General features: G+C 34.4%; 1 protein-coding gene across 1 annotated transcript in view; it reads left to right on the top strand.

The window, feature by feature from the left end:
- The window catches only part of LOC138324210 (prominin-1-A-like), a 59,948-nt gene extending 34,940 nt beyond the window's left edge, over positions 1–25,008 (top strand). Inside the window, exons 14-23 of the mRNA XM_069269292.1 lie at positions 1,068–1,145; positions 1,483–1,572; positions 2,782–2,832; positions 5,459–5,539; positions 6,462–6,530; positions 6,793–6,907; positions 7,099–7,133; positions 14,478–14,596; positions 15,839–16,055; positions 18,347–25,008. Coding sequence (XP_069125393.1) covers positions 1,068–1,145; positions 1,483–1,572; positions 2,782–2,832; positions 5,459–5,539; positions 6,462–6,530; positions 6,793–6,907; positions 7,099–7,133; positions 14,478–14,596; positions 15,839–16,046 — 846 coding nt within the window. The 3' untranslated portion in view covers positions 16,047–16,055; positions 18,347–25,008. The remainder of the gene's footprint in view (positions 1–1,067; positions 1,146–1,482; positions 1,573–2,781; positions 2,833–5,458; positions 5,540–6,461; positions 6,531–6,792; positions 6,908–7,098; positions 7,134–14,477; positions 14,597–15,838; positions 16,056–18,346) is intronic.
- Positions 25,009–25,257: the final 249 nt, after the last annotated feature.

Here is a 25,257-nt window from a genome sequence, read left to right as displayed (position 1 = left end):
ACCATAACAGTGTAATTATCAGATCTTGATCTGAACGAGACCACCATAACAGCGTAATTATCAGATCTTGATCTGAACGAGACCACCATAACAGTGTAATTATCATATCTTCATCTAAACAAGACCACCATAACAGTGTAATTATCATATCTTGATCTGAACGAGACCACCATAACAGCGTAATTATCAGATCTTGATCAGAACGAGACCACAATAACAGCGTAATTATCAGATCTTGATCTGAACGAGACCACCATAGCAGTGTAATTATCAGATCTTGATCTGAACGAGACCACCATAACAGTGTAATTATCAGATCTTGATCTGAACGAGACCACCATAACAGCGTAATTATCAGATCTTGATCTGAACGATACCACCATAACAGTGTAATTATCAGATCTTGATCTGAACGATACCACCATAACAGCGTAATAATCAGATCTTGATCTGAACGAGACCACCATAACAGTGTTATTATCATATCTTGATCTGAACAAGACCACAATAACAGCGTAATTATCAGATCTTAATCTATACAAGACCAAGATAACAGTGTAATTATCATATCTTGATCTGAACGAGACCACAATAACAGGGTAATTATCAGATCTTCATCTAAATGAGATCACAATAACAACATAATTATCAGATTTTTATCTGAATTATACCACTATAACAGCGTAATTATCAGATTTTTATCTGAACGAGATCACCAAAAAACAGTGTAATTATCAGATCTTCATCTGAACAAGACCACCATAACAGCGTAATTATCATATCTTGATCTGAACGAAACCACCATAACAGTGTAATTATCAGATCTTGATCTGAACGAGACCACCATAACAGTGTAATTATCATATCTTGATTTGAACGAGACCACCATAACAGCGTAATTATCAGATCTTGATCTGAACGAGACCACCATAGCAGCGTAATTATCAGATCTTGATCTGAACAAGACCACCATAACAACTTAATTATCATATCTTGATCTGAATTATACCACTATAACAACGTTAATTATCAGCACTGATTGTTGTATCATTAATTTTCTTTAATAGCTGAACAAGAGTATCACTACGTCACCGTTGAATGGTGCTATTACTAGTATTAACACAGCTACTACCATTGAGGGAACTGTGAGTATGCCTTGTATATTATCAAAAGAGTTGCTTGGTGTTAATATGATATCAAAGTATTAACCTGTAAAATGTTTATGGGATTTTATGTCCTGCATGGAGATGTGCTGTAGTGAGTGCTTATAAGTAATCAGGTTGTCTGTCTGTTTGTCTGTCTGTCTGTCTATGTAGTCAATACAGCCTTAATGTGAAATGTTTTACTTTGTGGTTATTTGTTTCTAGTGCCTTTCCCCAAAGGCTGTCATATATAGGATAAAAAAACATGTTTAAGTTTGAATTATAAAAAGTAATGTTAGTACATACTGATAATTCAGTTTTTGTTTTCTCTTGTGATCAGAATTTGACAGCAGCACAAAGTCTGAGGAACCAATCAGCTGTGCTTCAGGCACTGGAGGATGACGAGGTCGTAAACCTAACTCAACAGTTTGTAAGTACAGAGTTATCATTTATATATATACAAGTTAGCAATGTGAACATTCAAACATTAAAATGTTATCATATTATAACTTTAAAGTAAATCAATGAAAGAAAAAAACATGTGAGGTTTAAACATTATCAAATTTCATTTATTATGAAATCTTAAAAGAAAAAAATATGAACTGTGTAAATGTCAACCAGGTTCTTTTTCTCGGGAAATTTTGGGCCATAATGGGCTCCATTATTTTGTACTTTTAAAAAAATCCCAAAATTTGCATATAACCTCAGGGAAATCCTTTTCAATTTAACCCAATTTTATTCCCAAAATAAAGTAAAAGGTGCTTTCAGCCAGGACCCTGTCAACTAGAAGTATTTGTCGATAGACTTCCAATAAAAACATGTTCATTATCCCCCGTGAAACACGTTTGCAGGGGATATTAATTTGGGATCCATTCGTCTGTCCGAGATTCTTTTCCAGGCTATAACTCAAAAAATGTTCAACGCATCTCCTTGAAACTTTCTGTATACATCAGACAAGTGCCCTAGTTGTGCCTTTTGTTATTGCGAACCTTCTATTTTGGGAACTTTTTCCGTCACCATGGAAACTTAGTCAAAAATACCAAATTACTGTTTCCTTTTGTTTCCTAATGAGGTAATAATGGTATAATAATGGTACATCAATAATCCGAAATAAAAAGTCCAAAATAAATTCAATGTAAAATCAAAAATCATTTCTATGGAATATATACTCAGCCACTATAGGGCCTTCTTCAGTCCAAAAAACACTAACACAACCTCCTTTTTTCCCAGACCAGAACTCCAAACCAGTTTAACGTAGCTCCATGAAACTTAATGAATATTTGAGAAAAGTGCCCTTGTTGTGCCTTTTGCTATTGCCGACCTCCTGTTTTGAGAATTTTTCACGTGACCATGGAAACTGTCAAAAATACCAAATTGCCCTAGTTGTGCCTTTTGCTGTTAAGGACCTTCAGTGTTTGGAATTTCTTCTGTTACCATGGAAATATAGAATAGCAGTTTTTTTTTGTGACCTGCTATTTTTTTCTTCAGTACAATGTTCGCACATATTCAAATTTATACTTTAATAATTATTATTTTGACCTGGTTGCACTTGGGTTTGTATACCAACTGGGATTAGCGAGGGATAATGCCACTCTTTGCGGCTCTTTGTTTTATGTTTATTTTCTTTATTTCATCATAGAACCAACTGAGGGCTGTAGTGCAACATTTAGAGACCTACACAAACATAAAGGTAAGTGTAACGTCAGAACTAAGTACAACATTTAGAGACCCACACAAACATAAAGGTTCCTATATCAGATTTTAAGTACAACATTTAGAGATCTACACAAACAGAAAGGTGGCTATATCAGAACTAAGTACAACATTTAGAGATCTACACAAACATAAAGGTAGTTACATCAGCACTAAGTACAACATTTAGAGATCTACACAAACATAAAGGTAGTTACATCAGCACTAAGTACAACATTTAGAGACCTATACAAACATAAAGGTAGTTACATCAGAACTAAGTACAACATTTAGAGATCTACACAAACATAAAGGTAGTTACATCAGAACTAAGTACAACATTTAGAGATCTACACAAACATAAAGGTAGTTACATCAGAACTAAGTACAACATTTAGAGATCTACACAAACATAAAGGTAGTTACATCAGAACTAAGTACAACATTTAGAGATCTACACAAACATAAAGGTAGTTACATCAGAACTAAGTACAACATTTAGAGACCTACACAAACATAAAGGTAGTTACATCAGAACTAAGTACAACATTTAGAGACCTATACAAACATAAAGGTAGTTACATCAGAACTAAGTACAACATTTAGAGACCTATACAAACATAAAGGTAGTTACATCAGAACTAAGTACAACATTTAGAGACCTACACAAACATAAAGGTAGTTACATCAGAACTAAGTACAACATTTAGAGACCTACACAAACATAAAGGTAGTTACATCAGAACTAAGTACAACATTTAGAGACCCACACAAATATAAAGGTAGTAACATCAGAACTAAGTACAACATTTAGAGACCTATACAAACATAAAGGTAGTTACATCAGAACTAAGTACAACATTTAGAGACCTACACAAACTTAAAGGTAGTTACATCAGAACTAAGTTCAACATTTAGAGACCTATACAAACATAAAGGTAGTTACATCAGAACTAAGTACAACATTTAGAGACCTATACAAACATAAAGGTAGTTTCATCAAAACTAAGTAAAACATTTAGAGACCTATACAAACATAAAGGTAGTTACATTAGAACTAAGTACAGTCGAGACTGTCTGAGCGACCCCCTGTATGTAGCGACTCCCTGTCTTATGTGACCTTACTTGAGACCCCCCAACGTATTTTGCTATATAATGGGTCTGTTTTCAGCGACTCCCTGTCTTACGTGACAAGCGACCATGTTTTTTTTACAACCCAAACATCATGAAAAGTCTATCTTGAGCGACTTTTCATTCGCCTGAGGCCATAATTATGATAGATAAAGAGGTGTGAACATCGAACTAAACATCGACTGTTGACTACGATAAGAGTAGTTAATGCGTAACCAGTTTTGACGGATCATGAAAGATTGGTTTTTTTCCACAAAATTTTGTGTTAAACTATTAAAAAGGCTAGATATCGTCCAGATATCTCTCAATACTAAACAATGGTAAATATTGACCATTAATAACGGAACAAATTAAATAAATCGGCATGTTTTATTTTGCCTACCGTATCATCCTATGGCTTGGCGTGGGTGACTCTTGTTTTGTACATGGCATTTACGACCAAACATAATTTCGTTCTTTGATATGAGTAAACAGTCATTATAATTGCCATCCCATAGTCAGAAACCCTATATTTTCTTCATAACACCAAAAAGCCTTGTGAAAACAAGTGCACACGACTTGGGCTTCTGTAATGGCCGCCATTTGGTAGCAGTGTACAGTAGATTTGTAAAATTCAGCAAAATAAAACCCAGGTTTAAAAATGGTACCTCTACTGTACAGTAGTAATGATTTGTTTTTTAATTTACACAACATCTGCAATTGTTTTGCAATGGTTGTTTTCTGACAAGTGTGATTTTTGTATTTTTTTTTCAAGCCTGAAAAACCATGACACACAAATATTTTTTTTAATTGCAAAAAAATTAGATTTTTAACCCAAAATTGCACCCCCTCCAGATAGAATTTTTTTTCTTGAACAAATTTTAAAACCAAGCATCAATGTATGTCTGCTTGTAATTTATAACTAGATCTAAATGGTTTTTAATTAAAAAAAATTAAATAATTTTTCATTTTTTTTATTATTATTTTATTATTATTTTTTATTTATCTTTTAAAAATCTGAAAAATTGATATATTTATAATGAAGAATAAATTAACAGACAATTAAAGACAGATTTTTGTACAGTGATGTTGCGGATGATCTTGGACTGCCTTAAGTGACTCCCTGTCTTATGTGACTTTTTTGTGACGGTCCCTTGGAAAGTCACATAAGACAGTCTCGACTGTACAACATTTAGCCAGATAGAAATTAAATTTCCTAAATAGTTTGAGTCTAAACTAAACTTCAGGTAAAATGTCAAATGAATTGGCGGTCTATCATTGCATTCAGATACTTTGTTATTTTGAAAGTACAAATCTATGTAGAAATATATGATAAAAACTTGTAATGACCAAGTTACAATATGACTTTAACTGTACTTTTGGTAATATCTACTAAAAACTCTTGGTCATCACAGCCACCTGTTATTGTTGTATGTAATGGTATATAAAGTCTAGGAGTCTGTATGATGTAATTGATACTGATATATTAATGTAGTGTATTTCTTTTTTTACAGAACCGGACAAGAGACCTAATCAATGCACTAAATGAAACTCAGATCATTTTCAATAGAAACAGTACCACTATTGTTAGTGAGGTAAAATCATGTATATTTTACTGATATATTGTTGTGTTATAAAGCCAAGTTGATGGAAAGAACACCATGAGTAAAAGAAGGAAAGGTCAATGTGATAAAATGTAAGGGTCAAATATTACATTAAGTCTGTTGACATGGGCCAACTTTGGCATAGAACTTACAGCTTGTTATAAGGTCACTGCCCTGATTATTATTAGGGGCATGTATTCAATGTTTCCGGAGATTGCTCAAAACAGATGGGATGATTGTTTTCAAACTGCACATGGTATAACTGATACTGTGTAGAAGTGCAATAGCGGTTTGAATTTTCCTCTAGAAATCAAATGGGTCAAAATCTATAAATCAATCGTCCAATTTAATAAATATTGGTAAACAGGAATGTGTTGGGACATGAATACTATGCTCATTATTTATGAAGAGGTCTAGAAATCCACAATGTTCACAGTAGCTCCTAAAGGGGTAAAAATTAAAAAATTGTCTCATTTCAATGAAGATTGGTATTTAGGTATATTGGTTTCATTTACTGCGGCTAAGGGTCAATTTAGAGGGGATGGGGCCTTTTTTGATGGATGAAAGTATTATAGTTATTGTGAGGGCATCTCATCAAAATTGTTTAGTGTAGGGGATTCTTCTGGAATCTTCTTATTTTTCATCAAGATTGAGCTATAAAATTATATTTATCTTAATAGTTTACAGATTATCAGTTGTAAGCATTAACAATATATTGTAAAAATATTAACAAAAAGTATTAAAAAATATTTAAAAAGTACCAGGATAAGCGTCTACCAGGCAAAACTAATTATTTAACAGATCCAGTGAAAGTTTTGTGTATATCAAAGTTTTAAACTCTATATTTATGTAAGACCAGAGAAGTTGTATGTTTGAGCAGACAGATTATTTAATCTTGTTTGTGTTTTTACAGACTTTACAGGTGGTAATGGGGAATATTTCTACCTTTGTACAAAGGGAGATCGATGGAGTAAAGAGTAAGGTATGTATAAGGACAAGTAAACGAGTTCTACAGCATTATTTACTGTTATTAATGACCAGACATCTTCCTGTAGACATGATCACGTCATACTTAACCAGAAACAGTTTTATGTAACTTCAAGGTTACCAAATTGATTGTCATTTCTTGGATTACCAGTACGTGAATGGGTATTTTATATTTCCTTCACATCAAATACTCTGTGCTCTCATTAGAATTATCTATATTCAATCTGTTCAGTGTTGCTTTATGGTTACATTTACAGATTGAGAATGAAATAGGAAGGTGTAAGCCACTTTACGATGCCACTCAGCAGGCCTCCAACTCCTTATGTCTCATCACTCTGGATCCTTTTGTAAGTTGTTTATTTCGTATTCGAGGTTAAGAAAAAAAATTATTATGTTTTTTGAAAACAAGAAGATCATCTAACAGGTGAAGATTCATTTCGCTGTTTTGTCATCTGGCCCAGTGATAGTCAACTAACGCACAGTAATTAGGACGACAGCAGGAAACATAAGACGTCCTGCGTTGTGAAAATTAATATTTGATTTATTTAAATTACATTGTTCAGAAGATGATATTGAGTGTAGTATTAATGGTAAGCTTGTAACTTTTTAGACTACATAATTATCAATCTCGTTTTACATCTCCATTTTAAAAAGAAAAAGCTGTTTCATAAAGGTAGTAGACATGCTGGTGGTATGTAGGATTGCCCGGGTACATTTTAGTGTTTGTCAACACATAGATTTACATCCATGCAAAAGTAACAACTGTTCAGTAACAAATGCTGAGGTTGTGACACATAAAAAAAAAGATAAGGTATTGGTAAATTCTGGTAAAGGGGAGATAAGTTATAAGTGACTTTTGGTAAAGGAGATATAAGATATTAGTGACCTTTGGTAAAGGGAAGATAAGTTATTTTATGACTTGCAGTAAAGGGGAGATAACTTGTTTGTGAATTTTGGTAAAGGGGGATCAGTTATTTGTGACTTTTGGTAAAGGGAGATAAGTTATTTGTGAATTTTGGTAAAGGGAGATAAGTTATTTGTGAATTTTGGTAAAGGGAGATAAGTTATTTGTGAATTTTGGTAAAGGGAGATAAGTTATTTGTGAATTTTGGTAAAGGGAGATAAGTTATTTGTGAATTTTGGTAAAGGGAGATAAGTTATTTGTGACTTTTGGTAAAGGGAGATAAGTTATTTGTGACTTTTGGTAAAGGGAGATAAGTTATTTGTGATCCTGTAAAGGAGATCATCAAAACACCTGTTAATTACTCTGGTGTACTCCTCATCAAAACACCTGTTAATTACTCTGGTGTACTCCTCATCAAACACCTGTTAATTACTCTGGTGTACTCCTTCATCAAAACACCTGTTAATTACTCTGGTGTACTCCTCATCATAACACCTGTTAATAATTACTCTGGTGTACTCCTCATCAAAAACACCTGTTAATTACTCTGTGTACTCCTCATCAAAACCACCTGTTAATTACTCTGGTGTACTCCTCATCAAAACACCTGTTAATTACTCTGGTGTACTCCTCATCAATAACACCTGTTAATTACTCTGGTGTACTCCTCATCAAAACACCTGTTAATTACTCTGGTGTACTCCTCATCAAAACACCTGTTAATTACTCTGGTGTACTCCTCATCATAACACCTGTTAATTACTCTGGTGTACTCCTCATCATAACACCTGTTAATTACTCTGGTGTACTCCTCATCAAAACACCTGTTAATTACTCTGGTGTACTCCTCATCATAACACCTGTTAATGAACTCTGGTGTACTCCTCCTCATCATAACACCTGTTAATTACTCTGGTGTACTCCTCATCATAACACCTGTTAATTACTCTGGTGTACTCCTCATCAAAACACCTGTTAATTACTCTGGTGTACTCCTCATCATAACACCTGTTAATTACTCTGGTGTACTCCTCATCAAAACACCTGTTAATGACTCTGGTGTACTCCTCATCATAACACCTGTTAATTACTCTGGTGTACTCCTCATCATAACACCTGTTAATTACTCTGGTGTACTCCTCATCAAAACACCTGTTAATTACTCTGGTGTACTCCTCATCAAAACACCTGTTAATTACTCTGGTGTACTCCTCATCAAAACACCTGTTAATTACTCTGGTGTACTCCTCATCAAAACACCTGTTAATTACTCTGGTGTACTCCTCATCAAAACACCTGTTAATTACTCTGGTGTACTCCTCATCAAACACCTGTTAATTACTCTGGTGTACTCCTCATCATAACACCTGTTAATTACTCTGGTGTACTCCTCATCATAACACCTGTTAATTACTCTGGTGTACTCCTCATCATAACACCTGTTAATTACTCTGGTGTACTCCTCATCAAAACACCTGTTAATTACTCTGGTGTACTCACTCATAAAAACACCTGTTAATTACTCTGGTGTACTCCTCATCAAACACCTGTTAATTACTCTGGTGTACTCCTCATCATAACACCTGTTAATTACTCTGGTGTACTCCTCATCAAAACACCTGTTAATTACTCTGGTGTACTCCTCATCAAAACACCTGTTAATTACTCTGGTGTACTCCTCATCAAAACACCTGTTAATTACTCTGGTGTACTCCTCATCAAAACACCTGTTAATTACTCTGGTGTACTCCTCATCAAAACACCTGTTAATTACTCTGGTGTACTCCTCATCAAAACACCTGTTAATTACTCTGGTGTACTCCTCATCAAAACACCTGTTAATTACTCTGGTGTACTCCTCATCATAACACCTGTTAATTACTCTGGTGTACTCCTCATCAAAACACCTGTTAATTACTCTGGTGTACTCCTCATCAAAACACCTGTTAATTACTCTGGTGTACTCCTCATCATAAACACCTGTTAATTACTCTGGTGTACTCCTCATCAAAACACCTGTTAATTACTCTGGTGTACTCCTCATCATAACACCTGTTAATTACTCTGGTGTACTCCTCATCAAAACACCTGTTAATTACTCTGGTGTACTCCTCATCAAAACACCTGTTAATTACTCTGGTGTACTCCTCATCATAACACCTGTTAATTACTCTGGTGTACTCCTCATCATAACACCTGTTAATTACTCTGGTGTACTCCTCATCAAAACACCTGTTAATTACTCTGGTGTACTCCTCATCATAACACCTGTTAATTACTCTGGTGTACTCCTCATCAAAACACCTGTTAATTACTCTGGTGTACTCCTCATCATAACACCTGTTAATTACTCTGGTGTACTCCTCATCAAAACACCTGTTAATTACTCTGGTGTACTCCTCATCAAAACACCTGTTAATTACTCTGGTGTACTCCTCATCATAACACCTGTTAATTACTCTGGTGTACTCCTCATCATAACACCTGTTAATTACTCTGGTGTACTCCTCATCAAAACACCTGTTAATTACTCTGGTGTACTCCTCATCATAACACCTGTTAATTACTCTGGTGTACTCCTCATCAAAACACCTGTTAATTACTCTGGTGTACTCCTCATCATAACACCTGTTAATTACTCTGGTGTACTCCTCATCAAAACACCTGTTAATTACTCTGGTGTACTCCTCATCATAACACCTGTTAATTACTCTGGTGTACTCCTCATCATAACACCTGTTAATTACTCTGGTGTACTCCTCATCATAACACCTGTTAATTACTCTGGTGTACTCCTCATCAAAACACCTGTTAATTACTCTGGTGTACTCCTCATCAAAACACCTGTTAATTACTCTGGTGTACTCCTCATCATAACACCTGTTAATTACTCTGGTGTACTCCTCATCAAAACACCTGTTAATTACTCTGGTGTACTCCTCATCAAAACACCTGTTAATTACTCTGGTGTACTCCTCATCATAACACACCTGTTAATTACTCTGGTGTACTCCTCATCATAACACCTGTTAATTACTCTGGTGTACTCCTCATCATAACACCTGTTAATTACTCTGGTGTACTCCTCATCATAACACCTGTTAATTACTCTGGTGTACTCCTCATCATAACACCTGTTAATTACTCTGGTGTACTCCTCATCATAACACCTGTTAATTACTCTGGTGTACTCCTCATCAAAACACCTGTTAATTACTCTGGTGTACTCCTCATCAAAACACCTGTTAATTACTCTGGTGTACTCCTCATCAAAACACACCTGTTAATTACTCTGGTGTACTCCATCATCAACACCTGTTAATTACTCTGGTGTACTCCTCATCATAACACCTGTTAATTACTCTGGTGTACTCCTCATCATAACACCTGTTAATTACTCTGGTGTACTCCTCATCATAACACCTGTTAATTACTCTGGTGTACTCCTCATCATAACACCTGTTAATTACTCTGGTGTACTCCTCATCAAAACACCTGTTAATTACTCTGGTGTACTCCTCATCATAACACCTGTTAATTACTCTGGTGTACTCCTCATCATAACACCTGTTAATTACTCTGGTGTACTCCTCATCATAAACACCTGTTAATTACTCTGGTGTACTCCTCATCAAACACCTGTTAATACTCTGGTGTACTCCTCATCATAACACCTGTTAATTACTCTGGTGTACTCCTCATCATAAAACACCTGTTAATTACTTACTTGGTGTACTCCTCATCATAACACCTGTTAATTACTCTGGTGTACTCCTCATCATAACACCTGTTAATTACCTCTGTTATCCTCATCAAAACACTGTTAATTACTCTGGTGTACTCCTCATCATAACACCTGTTAATTACTCTGGTGTACTCCTCATCATAACACCTGTTAATTACTCTGGTGTACTCCTCATCAAAACACCTGTTAATACTCTGGTGTACTCCTCATCATAACACCTGTTAATTACTCTGGTGTACTCCTCATCAAAACACCTGTTAATTACTCTGGTGTACTCCTCATCATAACACCTGTTAATTACTCTGGTGTACTCCTCATCATAACACCTGTTAATTACTCTGGTGTACTCCTCATCAAACACCTGTTAAATTACTCTGGTGTACTCCTCATCAAACACCTGTTAATTACTCTGGTGTACTCCTCATCATAACACCTGTTAATTACTCTGGTGTACTCCTCATCATAACACCCTGTTAATTACTCTGGTGTACTCCTCATCATAACACCTGTTAATTACTCTGGTGTACTCCTCATCAAAACACCTGTTAATTACTCTGGTGTACTCCTCATCAAAACACCTGTTAATTACTCTGGTACTCATAACACCTGTTAATCTCGGTGTACTCCTCATCATAACACCTGTTAATTACTCTGGTGTACTCCTCAAACACCTGTTAATACTCTGGTGTACTCCTCATCATAACACTGTTAATTACTCTGGTGTACTCCTCATCATAACACCTGTTAATTACTCTGGTGTACTCCTCATCATAACACCTGTTAATTACTCTGGTGTACTCCTCATCATGTACTCCTCATCATAACCTGTTAATTACTCTGGTGTACTCCTCATCATAACACCTGTTAATTACTCTGGTGTACTCCTCATCAAAACACCTGTTAATTACTCTGGTGTACTCCTCATCAAAACACCTGTTAATTACTCTGGTGTACTCCTCATCAAAACACCTGTTAATTACTCTGGTGTACTCCTCATCATAACACCTGTTAATTACTCTGGTGTACTCCTCATCAAAACACCTGTTAATTACTCTGGTGTACTCCTCATCAAAAACACCTGTTAATTACTCTGGTGTACTCCTCATCATAACACCTGTTAATTACTCTGGTGTACTCCTCATCAAAACACCTGTTAATTACTCTGGTGTACTCCTCATCATAACACCTGTTAATTACTCTGGTGTACTCCTTATCATAACACCTGTTTAATTACTCTGGTGTACTCCTCATCATAACACCTGTTAATTACTCTGGTGTACTCCTCATCATAACACCTGTTAATTACTCTGGTGTACTCCTCATCAAAACACCTGTTAATTACTGTTAATTCTGGTGTACTCCTCATCATAACACCTGTTAATTACTCTGGTGTACTCCTCATCATAACACCTGTTAATTACTCTGGTGTACTCCTCATCATAACACCTGTTAATTACTCTGGTGTACTCCTCATCATAACACCTGTTAATTACTCTGGTGTACTCCTCATCAAAACACCTGTTAATTACTCTGGTGTACTCCTCATCATAACACCTGTTAATTACTCTGGTGTACTCCTCATCAAAACACCTGTTAATTACTCTGGTGTACTCCTCATCAAAACACCTGTTAATTACTCTGGTGTACTCCTCATCAAAACACCTGTTAATTACTCTGGTGTACTCCTCATCATAACACCTGTTAATTACTCTGGTGTACTCCTCATCATAACACCTGTTAATTACTCTGGTGTACTCCTCATCATAACACACCTGTTAATTACTCTGGTGTACTCCTCATCAAAACACCTGTTAATTACTCTGGTGTACTCCTCATCATAACACCTGTTAATTACTCTGTTACTCTCATCAAACACTGTTATACTCTGTGTACTCCTCATCATAACACCTGTTAATTACTCTGGTGTACTCCTCATCATAAACACCTGTTAATTACTCTGGTGTACTCCTCATCATAAACACCTGTTAATTACTCTGGTGTACTCCTCATCATAACACCTGTTAATTACTCTGGTGTACTCCTCATCATAACACCTGTTAATTACTCTGGTGTACTCCTCATCATAAACACCTGTTAATTACTCTGGTGTACTCCTCATCATCAAACACCTGTTAATTACTCTGGTGTACTCCTCATCATAACACCTGTTAATTACTCTGGTGTACTCCTCATCATAACACCTGTTAATTACTCTGGTGTACTCCTCATCATAACACCTGTTAATTACTCTGGTGTACTCCTCATCATAACACCTGTTAATTACTCTGGTGTACTCCTCATCAAAACACCTGTTAATTACTCTGGTGTACTCCTCATCAAAACACCTGTTAATTACTCTGGTGTACTCCTCATCATAACACCTGTTAATTACTCTGTGTACTCCTCATCATAACACTGTTAATTACTCTGGTGTACTCTCATCATAACACCTGTTAATTACTCTGGTGTACTCCTCATCATAACACCTGTTAATTACTCTGGTGTACTCCTCATCATAACACCTGTTAATTACTCTGGTGTACTCCTCATCATAAACACCTGTTAATTACTCTGGTGTACTCCTCATCATAACACTCTCATAACTGTTAATTACTCTGGTGTACTCCTCATCAAAACACCTGTTAATTACTCTGGTGTACTCCTCATCATAACACCTGTTAATTACTCCTGGTGTACTCCTCATCATAACACCTGTTAATTACTCTGGTGTACTCCTCATCAAAACACCTGTTAATTACTCTGGTGTACTCCTCATCAAAACACCTGTTAATTACTCTGGTGTACTCCTCATCATAAACCTGTTAATTACTCTGGTGTACTCCTCATCATAACACCTGTTAATTACTCTGGTGTACTCCTCATCAAAACACCTGTTAATTACTCTGGTGTACTCCTCATCATAACACCTGTTAATTACTCTGGTGTACTCCTCATCATAACACCTGTTAATTACTCTGGTGTACTCCTCATCAAAACACCTGTTAATTACTCTGGTGTACTCCTCATCATAACACCTGTTAATTACTCTGGTGTACTCCTCATCATAACACCTGTTAATTACTCTGGTGTACTCCTTATCATAACACCTGTTAATTACTCTGGTGTACTCCTCATCAAAACACCTGTTAATGACTCTGGTGTACTCCTCATCATAACACCTGTTAATTACTCAGGTGATTTTTTGTTCTTTAGCATTTTAATTTAACTGTTAAATTGAAATGTTACAGTTTCATTGAGAATGACATTTTTTTATGATTTACAAGACTTAATAGTTGATATCACAAATATTTGAGTACAATAATTTTCCACCTTTTTCCAGAGACATGGAGATGTACCAAGGCCAGGCTGGCTATAATGCTTATGGTCACCAGGACAATGTGCCATTAACCAGGTGTGTATACTGCTTCATAGCAACACAGGTTACCACGGCAACCATACTAAACACAGCACACAAACTAACAACAACTTTTATATATCATATATACAAATGTTAACTAGTTTTGGTTGTGATTAGTGACAATTCTAACCAAGGTTTATAAAACTGTATTTAGTTTACCAGTATGATGTATATATACAAAAATTAATTTCTAATGAAAGTAAGATTTAGATTTCAGAATGCTGTATTAGCTCAATATCGATCTGCAGGAAAGATAGACTTAAACATATTATTGAATTGTTAGGCAGCTGCTAAGTTCAAATGCTGCATGTGTTGCTATATATATAAAATACTTGGTTTTTCAACATTTTCCACACCACCTAGTGATATCCTTTTGCTCTTTTCAATAACTTGCTTGTTTAACATAAGACTTCGGAACACTCATCTTGGTGTGTCCTCTGGACCGGATTTCTCGAAGCAAAAAATACAAGGTTTTTTTCCTTATTCATGGATATCTTTAAAATGTCGAAAATTTTAATATGACAAAAATTTTGATATAAGTTTGTTTGGAGAAATTTTGGCCATATTTGATTGTAAACTGTATAATAAATTTTGAGCTCTCCTTTGCCACATTAAAATATGAACTATTTGTATATGCTTGCTACAAAGTTCAGTTCCATGTGCTTTTATAGATTGAAGACCTATTTTCAAAACTCTGCTTTTTTCTGATTGTTTCTGCCTAAATCTACACAACCTAGCCACAGTATGCGCACTGTGATGAATATCTGCCAAGCTCTGACCATTTCGACAAGATGCCATGCAAAGATTAATGCTTCAATGATACCCCACAAATATTTATTAGATGAAAGGATAGGCTACTGATGATTTTGCCCTGTATAAGGACTACTTTGACATTATATGTATACCTTCCACGTTATCAGTTATATACTGATTGTTTAAAAATAAATTAGAAAAAAAAAATGAAAAAAGGTATATTAAAGGACTGGGAGAATACTACTGACCCCCTACAGCTGTATTGTTTATATGTCCGGTGGTATAAGGCCAATATACACTTTGCTGTTCTTGTTAGATGTAAAGATAGTTATGGAAATATATTGATGATCATACATAAAAATTGTTAAAAAGCTTTAGTCTAGGGGTTGTGATATATAAAGATAGCACCATACCATGATATAATCACACCAACGTTTTCACCTGTGGGTTCGGTTTTACATTTCCCTTTATTTGTGTTGTCAGCATGGAGGCGGGGTATCAGAAAGGTCGAAGCAGGGGCGTACCAAATGCAGGTTACGACAATGGGCAGCCACAGGATCCGTACTTACGTAATGGTGAGGGTGGTTACCACTATCACGGCTCAGACCGACCCCCCTCTTACCACGAAAGTGGACAATACCCTATGCATGGTGGCTATCCAGTGTTGCCACAGCAACAAAAGTATTACTAATGCCGCACAGTAAGTAGATTGCTAACATGGTGCAGGTTACACTCAGCTTCTGTTTTCTCCCGTCATAAAATATGTAGTTCATTTCTAACTGATCACTATATTTTCATTTACTCCAAGTACTGGAACAGTCCATTATAAAATTTCAAGGATGTATTAGTTAATGCTTGCTAATTGGACATATTCTGAATGGTGAAACACTATAGTAATGTGATATCATGATGAAAGTTAGATTTTAAAATTGAAAAGGAAACAGTATGATGAATATGGGAGAAGATTGGAGTTCGCAGTGTGCTCTTACTGATATCTAACTAGTACTTCACTGCAAGTCAATCTTCTGCAAAGGCAGATGACATGTGTTCAAAGAATCTGACTTTAATTTATTAATAAAAATGTATTAAAATTAAAATAATTAAGTTGTTCTGAAATATGTTTTAAAGTAACAAGATCATATCCCCTCACCAGACTGCCACTAATTATTATATATATATCTGCCAGAAGAAAATTGACTTACAGTTACTTTGTAAACATTGCTATTGTTAAGGTGTCATATTTTGAATGTGAAGCTATTGTTTCAGTAAAAGTTTTATTGAAATAATTAATATAATGAAATAAAAGAATATAAATGAAAATTCAAAAAGCTGTATTTATAACACTTCCTTACTACAGGAACATGTGTATATACAGTTATATTATTTTTCTCTTTACATTAAACAATTAATACTAGATGCACAATACATATAATTAGCTACATATAAATATATATATATAGTGCTAGAATCTAGACGGTTTCTTAGTGTTGTGTTACTTATATAAAAACCACATCTATTGTAAATGTGTTGTGTAAAAATGAAATCTGAAAACATATCATTAGGCACATTGACTCTTCATTGATCAAGCCATATGATTATAATTTCTTATATGAGACTAAAAATCCCAACACATTTACTCAGATAACGGTTATACACGAGTTGTTGTCAGAGTTGTGCCCCTTGTGCCATACACATTGATTCCTCAGGCCTCATTACAAATCATCAGATGCTTGATGTTTATATATATTCTGTGGAATTAGAATTTATAACTAATAAAGCTACTGTCAACAGTATCTCTCTACAGGTAGTTGCCCATTCTAGTGTGTAGCATGCAACCTTATAATTGATAACTTGGTCGAATATCAGATTAATTACAAATGTCTTTATCATAAAATTTGATTTGTTGCAAACAGAAATATTTTTTATATTGCACTGCTTTTATTCACTTATTTATACCCCCAAAAATTTCCAATTTATGTCCTAACAATATATTTGAAGAAGTAAGGTGAGTTTGCACTTCCTATATATAAACAAGGATATAAAAAGAATATCTATTTAGATATTAATTCTAAAATAAGATTGATCCGTAATCTTGGATTGTGTGATTCATATTGTGTAAACAGTTGGTGTTCTAATTGACTTTGCCCTATGGTTGTATTTTGTGGTGAAATATTTATGCTTTGTGTGTTAAATGTCATCCTTATCTATACCTATAGCTATTGAGTATGATGACAGCCAATATTGACTTTGTACATGAACATTTTGTTCATTTGATTATTGTTATTGTTTATGTAAAATATTTAAGTGAAATACATTTTAGGATAAGGAAATGGAAAATGATCATGCTTCAATAAATGCTCCACTTAATAACCATATTAATTAACATTAATTCGCTTCAAAGATAATACGTGAAGCCTAATGCCTTTTCTGCCTTAATTAAGCGAATATATATTGTAATATGATTTCAACCCTCTCTTAGGAGTTATTTCACTCAAACACTTTATGTCTTGTGATTTTCATTTTTAGTTATCATAATGATTAAATGTGTTTACAAAGTTAGAAATTCAGATTTTGTTTAAAGGAGAGATAAATAAATTCTAGGCTTAAAGGTTGAAATTAGTCAATATTTGCAATGATGTACAGTATACTGTACAGATACTTTAAATTTACTACTTTTGGCCAAATGTGAAAAACTGTAAATCATAATTTATAAACGGGAATATCAATTAGCGCAATTTGAAGGTTAACTACCTGTAATACCCTTCTACACAATTTTGAATTTCAAAGACAATGTGAAAAGGGTATCAATAAAACTGAGATAAGTATGTTTACAGTACCAATTTGGACCCTAGAGTAGACATTTATTAAATATTTTGCGCTCGTATATAGAAGTATAATGGCAATTTATAATAAAGTTTCCATGGGAATGATGATAATTTGTATTATTTGGATGATTCTTTTTTTATTTATGTGTATTATTTTTATTTCCAGAAGCCCCTGGTAGCAAGAAGAGGAAACAATACTACTAAGATATACTACTGTAGGGCTGTACTAAAGTAACGAATGAATCCTAATGCCAAAATATGTTTGTGGCAATCTGAAGTTTTGTTGTTGTTGTATCACCATGTATGTGTGTCAGTGTATACCTCCAGGTGTTAATTCCACTCTCCCCAGCTTGTGAGACCTCTACACCATCTGGGAGTGTATACCTCAGGTGTTTCTATCTACTCTCCCTGGCTTGTGAGACCTCTTCACCATCTGGAAGTGTATACCTCCAGGTGTTAGATCTACTCTCCCCAGCTTGTGAGACCTCTACACCATCTGAGAGTGTATACCTCCAGGTGTTAGATCCACTCTCCCCGGCTTGTGAGACCTCTACACCATCTGGGAGTGTATACCTCCAGGTGTTAGATCTACTCTCCCCGGCTTGTGAGACCTCTTCACCATCTGGGAGTGTATACCTCCAGGTGTTAGATCTACTCTCCCCGGCTTGTGAGACCTCTACACCATCTGGGAGTGTATACCTCCAGGTGTTAGATCTACTCTCCCCGGCTTGTGAGACCTCTTCACCATCTGGGAGTGTATACCTCCAGGTGTTAGATCTACTCTCCCCGGCTTGTGAGACCTCTACACCATCTGGGAGTGTATACCTCCAGGTGTTAGATCTACTCTCCCCGGCTTGTGAGACCTCTTCACCATCTGGGAGTGTATACCTCCAGGTGTTAGATCCACTCTCCCCGGCTTGTGAGACCTCTACACCATCTGGGACCTAGATAATGAAACAGTTTTTGTAGCCATTCACAGATGTCATGGCTTAATGTTAAGTCATGTTTGATTGGCTAAGCTGAGCCTGTCACCTATGTTGCTATAATTATATATGCCCCGTGTAAGTTAATATGGACAAGAGAGTTGGGGTTAAAGATTGTTTAAAGATATTGGCACAGGGCTATTACATGAACTACATATGTAGAAGGTGGATAAATTATGTCAGAGAAAACAATAGTAATGAAGACTGGACAAGATAAAGTCATGATCTCTTAATTTAGGAGAATATTTTGTAATGGCACCTAATTATGTTTAAAGTTAATAATGTGATATGTTGGGATACTGTGTCTATATATATATTAACATTTATGTCAGTTGATAAATATTTTATTAGATAGAACTGAGTGTGAGTTGGTTGAAAAATCCTGTATCAGATAGAGCTGAGAGTGAGTTGGTTGAAAAATCCTGTATCAGATAGAGCTGAAATTAAGTGAGTTGGTTGAAAAATCCTGTATTAGATAGAACTGAGTGTGAGTTGGTTGAAAAAATCTTTATCGGATAGAACTGAGTGTAAGTTGGTTGAAAAAATCTTTATCGGATAGAACTGAGTGTAAATTGGTTGAAAAAATCTTTATTGGATAGAACTGAGTGTAAGTCAGTGAATTAAGTCTTTAATATATTTTGGTGCTCGTTAATCAGGTTTTCATCAGATACCTTTCTATAAACATTCCAGATAATATACATTCCAAATAATATCATATATGCATTCCAAATAATATCATACATGCATTCCAAATAATATCATATATACATTCCAAATGCATGATATCATTATTTTTTTCTGAATTAACATTGTGTTCTTGAAATATTATTCAATGGTATTGTTAGATTTTGCTGGTTAAGTAAAATGTGATTTTAACAGATATAAAGGGACCAATGAAATACTTATATATCTGACATTTAAAAAATTCATTGTATATTTGACATTTAACAATGACATTGTATATTTGACATTTAACAATTACATTGCATATGAATCTTGAAGGGGAATGAAAAAACTACACATAACTGTTGATTTGTTTTTAATGTGCTCGTTATAAACGTAATTTATGGTATCTAGAATTTTCGTTGATGAAATTGGATTTTTCCTTATTGTAATGCACATCTATATCATATTACTTTCTTATGACTTCAATAGTCATCATTTAACATCGATGTGATTCTCCTATGTGTTCCAAGTTGTGTTAATGACTACATTTGTATTTTCATATCTTGTTTAAGTGTTCATTCCTCAATGGTTATCAATGTCTGTATTTGATCACTTCTTTCTTAAACTGTTATAGATCTATAATGCTTGAGTAACTTTTCGTTACTAAATCATGTAACTCTTAGTTACTTGTTTGATTGACAAGTTCCTATTGTTTATAACACTCTGTTTCCAATATTTTGATATCATCGTTAAATGATTTATACAATATTAAATTTACATGCTATGTAAGAGTTTGATTCTCCTATGGACGTCTATATCACTCCATCACAGAATAGTCTGGTAGTTTCTATTACTATTCATTATACTTCTAATACATAAGAATCGTCCCCACAGTTTTCTAAAGGATACCCTTATTACCATTTCTGGTTAATTACCATCCAAGATACTAATAAGGTAACACATGTTTCTCATATCACCTATTGTTTCTCATATCATCCATTGTTTCTCATATCACCCATTGTTTCTCATATCATCCATTGTTTCTCATATCACCCATTGTTTCTCATATCACCCATTGTTTCTCATATCATCCATTGTTTCTCATATCATCCATTGTTTCTCATATCATCCATTGTTTCTCATGTCATCCATTGTTTCTCATATCATCCATTGTTTCTCATGTCACCATTGTTTCTCATATCATCCATTGTTTCTCATATTATCCATTGTTTCTCATATCATCCATTGTTTCTCATAGCATCTATTGTTTCTCATATCATCCATTTTTTCTCATATCATCCATTGTTTCTCATATCACCCATTGTTTCTCATATCACCCATTGTTTCTCATATCATCCATTGTTTCTCATATCACCCATTGTTTCTCATATCATCCATTGTTTCTCATATCATCCATTTTTTCTCATGTCATCCATTGTTTCTCATATCACCCATTGTTTCTCATATCACCCATTGTTTCTCATATCATCCATTGTTTCTCATATCACCCATTGTTTCTCATATCATCCATTGTTTCTCATATCATCCATTTTTTCTCATGTCATCCATTGTTTCTCATGCCACCTATTGTTACTCAGATCACCTTTAGTCTCTCATGCCACCTATTGTTACTCAGATCACCTTTAGTCTCTCATGCCACCTATTGTTACTCAGATCACCTAATTATTCGGTCAATGTAATTTTTTTTATTTTATGCAGTGTAAATTGACAGTTAAATCTTGTAGCATGTATTAATTGACTTGATGTCTGTATTTCAAAATGTGGATTTATAAATCTGTTATATTGGCTGTTTACACTTTACGAGATAAATTTCTCCTTTTGATGTCATTAGTGTTAGCCTACAAGTTTACATTTCAACTTGGAACAAGTCTTCTTTTTGCAACTATTCTAGCTTTAAGTTATGGAATCGATTATTCAAACTTGAAGGTGTTTTAGAAATTGAGCCAGACCTTTGTGTTTATATATATGGAATTTGATAGCAGGCCAACTTAACTGATTGTTTTATATGTGGTGTAGTTGTATAGTTCTGGAGTAGGTAGAGCACTGTATACTTTCTACATATATATAAACATTAAGTTTTGGTTAAGCAATTTTCCTGATATGATTTAGATTGTTTTTCAATTTATCTATAGTTTTAAAGTTTACGTAATGTAAAGGAGGGAATAATGTAGTTTATTTAAACATATTATAATGCTGAGTGGGGAATGGTTGAGTAAATTTATATAATCAACAGCCTTTTTAAAAGACATAGGGTATGTTTGAATGTTGTTTTTATATTGTTCTATAAGTAACCAATATGATCATAGGAATTCCATACAGAATAACCGGTGTAATAATGACAACGCTTTACAAAACTACCCAAAGGATGATAGTATAACGATGTAATAAAGACAAAGCTTTACAAAACTACCCAAAGGGATGATAGTATAACGATGTAATAATGACAACGCTTTACAAAACTACCCAAGGGATGACAGTATAACAATGTAATAATGACAAAGCTTAACAAAACTACCCAAAGGGATGACAGTGTAACAATGTAATAATGACAACGCTTTAGAAAACTACCCAAAGGGATGATAGTATAGCGATGTAATAATGACAAAGCTTAACAAAACTACCCAAAGGGATGATAGTATAGCGATGTAATATAGACCACAATGATATACAAAAATACTCAAGGGATGACAGTATAACAAAATATTCCAAAGTGGTGACAGTATAACGAAATATTCCAAAGTGGTGACAGTATAACGAAATATTCCAAAGTGGTGACAGTATAACGAAATATTCCAAAGTGGTGACAGTATAACGATATATTCCAAAGTGGTGACAGTATAACGAAATATTCCAAAGTGGTGACAGTATAACGAAATATTCCAAAGTGGTGACAGTATAACGAAATATTCCAAAGTGGTGATAGTATAACGAAATATTCTAAAGTGACGATAGTGTTACAAAATATTCCAAAGTGGTGACAGTATAACGAAATATTCCAAAGTGGTGACAGTATAACGAAATATTCCAAAGTGATGACAGTATAACAAAATATTCCAAATTGACGACAGTATAACGAAATATTCCAAAGTGGTGACAGTATAACGAAATATTCCAAAGGGGTGATAGTATAACGAAATATTCCAAAGTGGTGACAGTATAACGAAATATTCCAAAGTGGTGACAGTTTAACGAAATATTCCAAAGGGGTGACAGTATAACGAAATATTCCAAAGTGGTGACAGTATAACGAAATATTCCAAAGTGATGACAGTATAACGAAATATTCCAAAGTGGTGACAGTATAACGAAATATTCCAAATTGGTGACAGTATAACGAAATATTCTAAAGTGACGATGTTGTTAAATAACTACTTTACATGTATAGAACATTGCTTATATTTGAATATTGCATATTGTAATGATTTGGAAATTAATCATATAATAGAATTTCGTATACAAAGTGCTATTTCTTCAAACGATACCAAAATATGTTTAAGTTTGTTTAAAGATATACATTTTGTTCTGTCCAGAGTTTGTTGCACCGTTTGTTTATGTTAAGGTATAACAAGATAATTTCCGAAGTGCCTTTAGGTATTCCATGTCTAGATGTCTGTGTCTCCTTATAGAAAGCTGTAGTACAGTGTGTAATGAGTATAGCTAATCAGAAAGGTGTTATCAAATGGTTGTCAGCATGTCAAATAGTTCGGTTGACCATTGCACACATCTATATATCATAGAGATCAAAACTTCCTATATATCTTTTTCCACAGATGAATCTGTTATTGGCCCCGAGTATGAAGGTTTTAGAAAGTATTTTAAAAATAAGCAGTGTTTCTTGTATGATTAAATGTAGTGCTGAATAGTAAAACTCGAACCAACCTCGGGGGAAGTTATGACATTTTAGGTTTGGAATGCTGTTTTATTTCAGATATTAACGGAATATCTGTTTGGTTTTAGATACACTGTTTGTTTTTTCCCATTAAATTGACACGGGTATCAACTGATTTATCATACAGCACTGTAGAAAGGTACTTTCCCAGAGAGTTTTTAGAAATTTGAAAATTTGATGCTTTAGATAGGAAGTATAATAAACGCTATTTAATCATGTTATGTACACTAGTATGGCTGAAACACCAGATCTTGATTTGATTTTTTTTTAATTGAAAATATTTGACAAGCAGATATACAAGGATGTAGATAAGATATAACGGCAATTGTGCTATTAAAATGTTCACATTGCCCTCATGTTTGTGATGACAAACCAAGGTTTGAGTAGTTTTCGTCCAGCTTTGTGTGCTTCAAGTCTCTTCCATTTAACTTGCCTCCCTCTTGTAATTTAAGTAATCATTTGTCGCTATCATTAGCTGTGTACAATGTCTGTCTGTACCTTGTATTCTCCCTCTGTTTGTTTTCGTTTATCGAACTGAAAATACAAATGTACTAAATTCCCCAGAAGGTTGTGGCCATTTTGTTGTGCATATTCCTCTTAAGGAGGTCTGTTTGTGATCTGTGATCTCTTCTTTCATATAGTTTATATATAATTAGATTACTCCAGAAATTGGGACACAAAATAAGTAATTTTATAAACTTATTCTTTGCTGTAGGTAGACGGAAACAAAAGAGCATGTAAGCTCCACTGTTACTACTGAAAACTTTCAAGACTTTGGATGTCCAACCTTTTTCTATGGTAATTACCATGGACCATCCTTCGTATGTTTAATTTATCTGAAATTATAGCAAAGCATCAATAACTCACGTATTTTAAATAGGATATTTTATACGGTCGATGGTCTTGCTGAACAAGCCTATTTTTCGACCTTTCGTTACCTGCATATGATATGAAACAAATGATTGTTGTAATGAATTTGTCATATTTCATATTACTTATCTGACTTAATTGTGAAGCTGTCGGAGAATACTAAAAGTGATTGTTCACTGGTTGAAAACATGCTGAGATTAAAGCCTCTGTTTTCCCTGTATTCCCATTTTGATACTTGTATAAGGTGAGGGAAGTGACTTCGTCGCACCCACACATACATGCTGTTGTTGATATCACATCCTTTGTTATCTTTTCTCTGATTAAGATTGTGTGTTTACATATCATTGTTATCAAAGATGTACTACTTATTGCCAGGAAGAAGATTAAAAATTATTTGTATTTAATTGCTTTGTGTTTTACATTGGACATGGAACCTGTCTCTACGTGTTGTCATACAGGATAGCCTAAGATAACTTGTAGATTTAAGAACACATTAATAAAAGTATCACTCCTATGAGGGCTTTTTCATCAAGGTCATTGTGCCTAGACCATGCACTCAGGAATAGGACGAGTTCTGTTTCATTTACCTAAGATATATTAAAGGAGGACTGAGGAAACCGGGCCCCATCATCGGTAAATATCAGATTT

The sequence above is a fragment of the Argopecten irradians genome, chromosome 5 (assembly GCF_041381155.1).
Source record: "Argopecten irradians isolate NY chromosome 5, Ai_NY, whole genome shotgun sequence".
Taxonomy (NCBI): Eukaryota; Metazoa; Mollusca; class Bivalvia; order Pectinida; family Pectinidae; genus Argopecten; species Argopecten irradians.
Note: the sequence above shows the minus strand (reverse complement) of the source record. Positions and strands in the feature narration are given on the sequence as shown.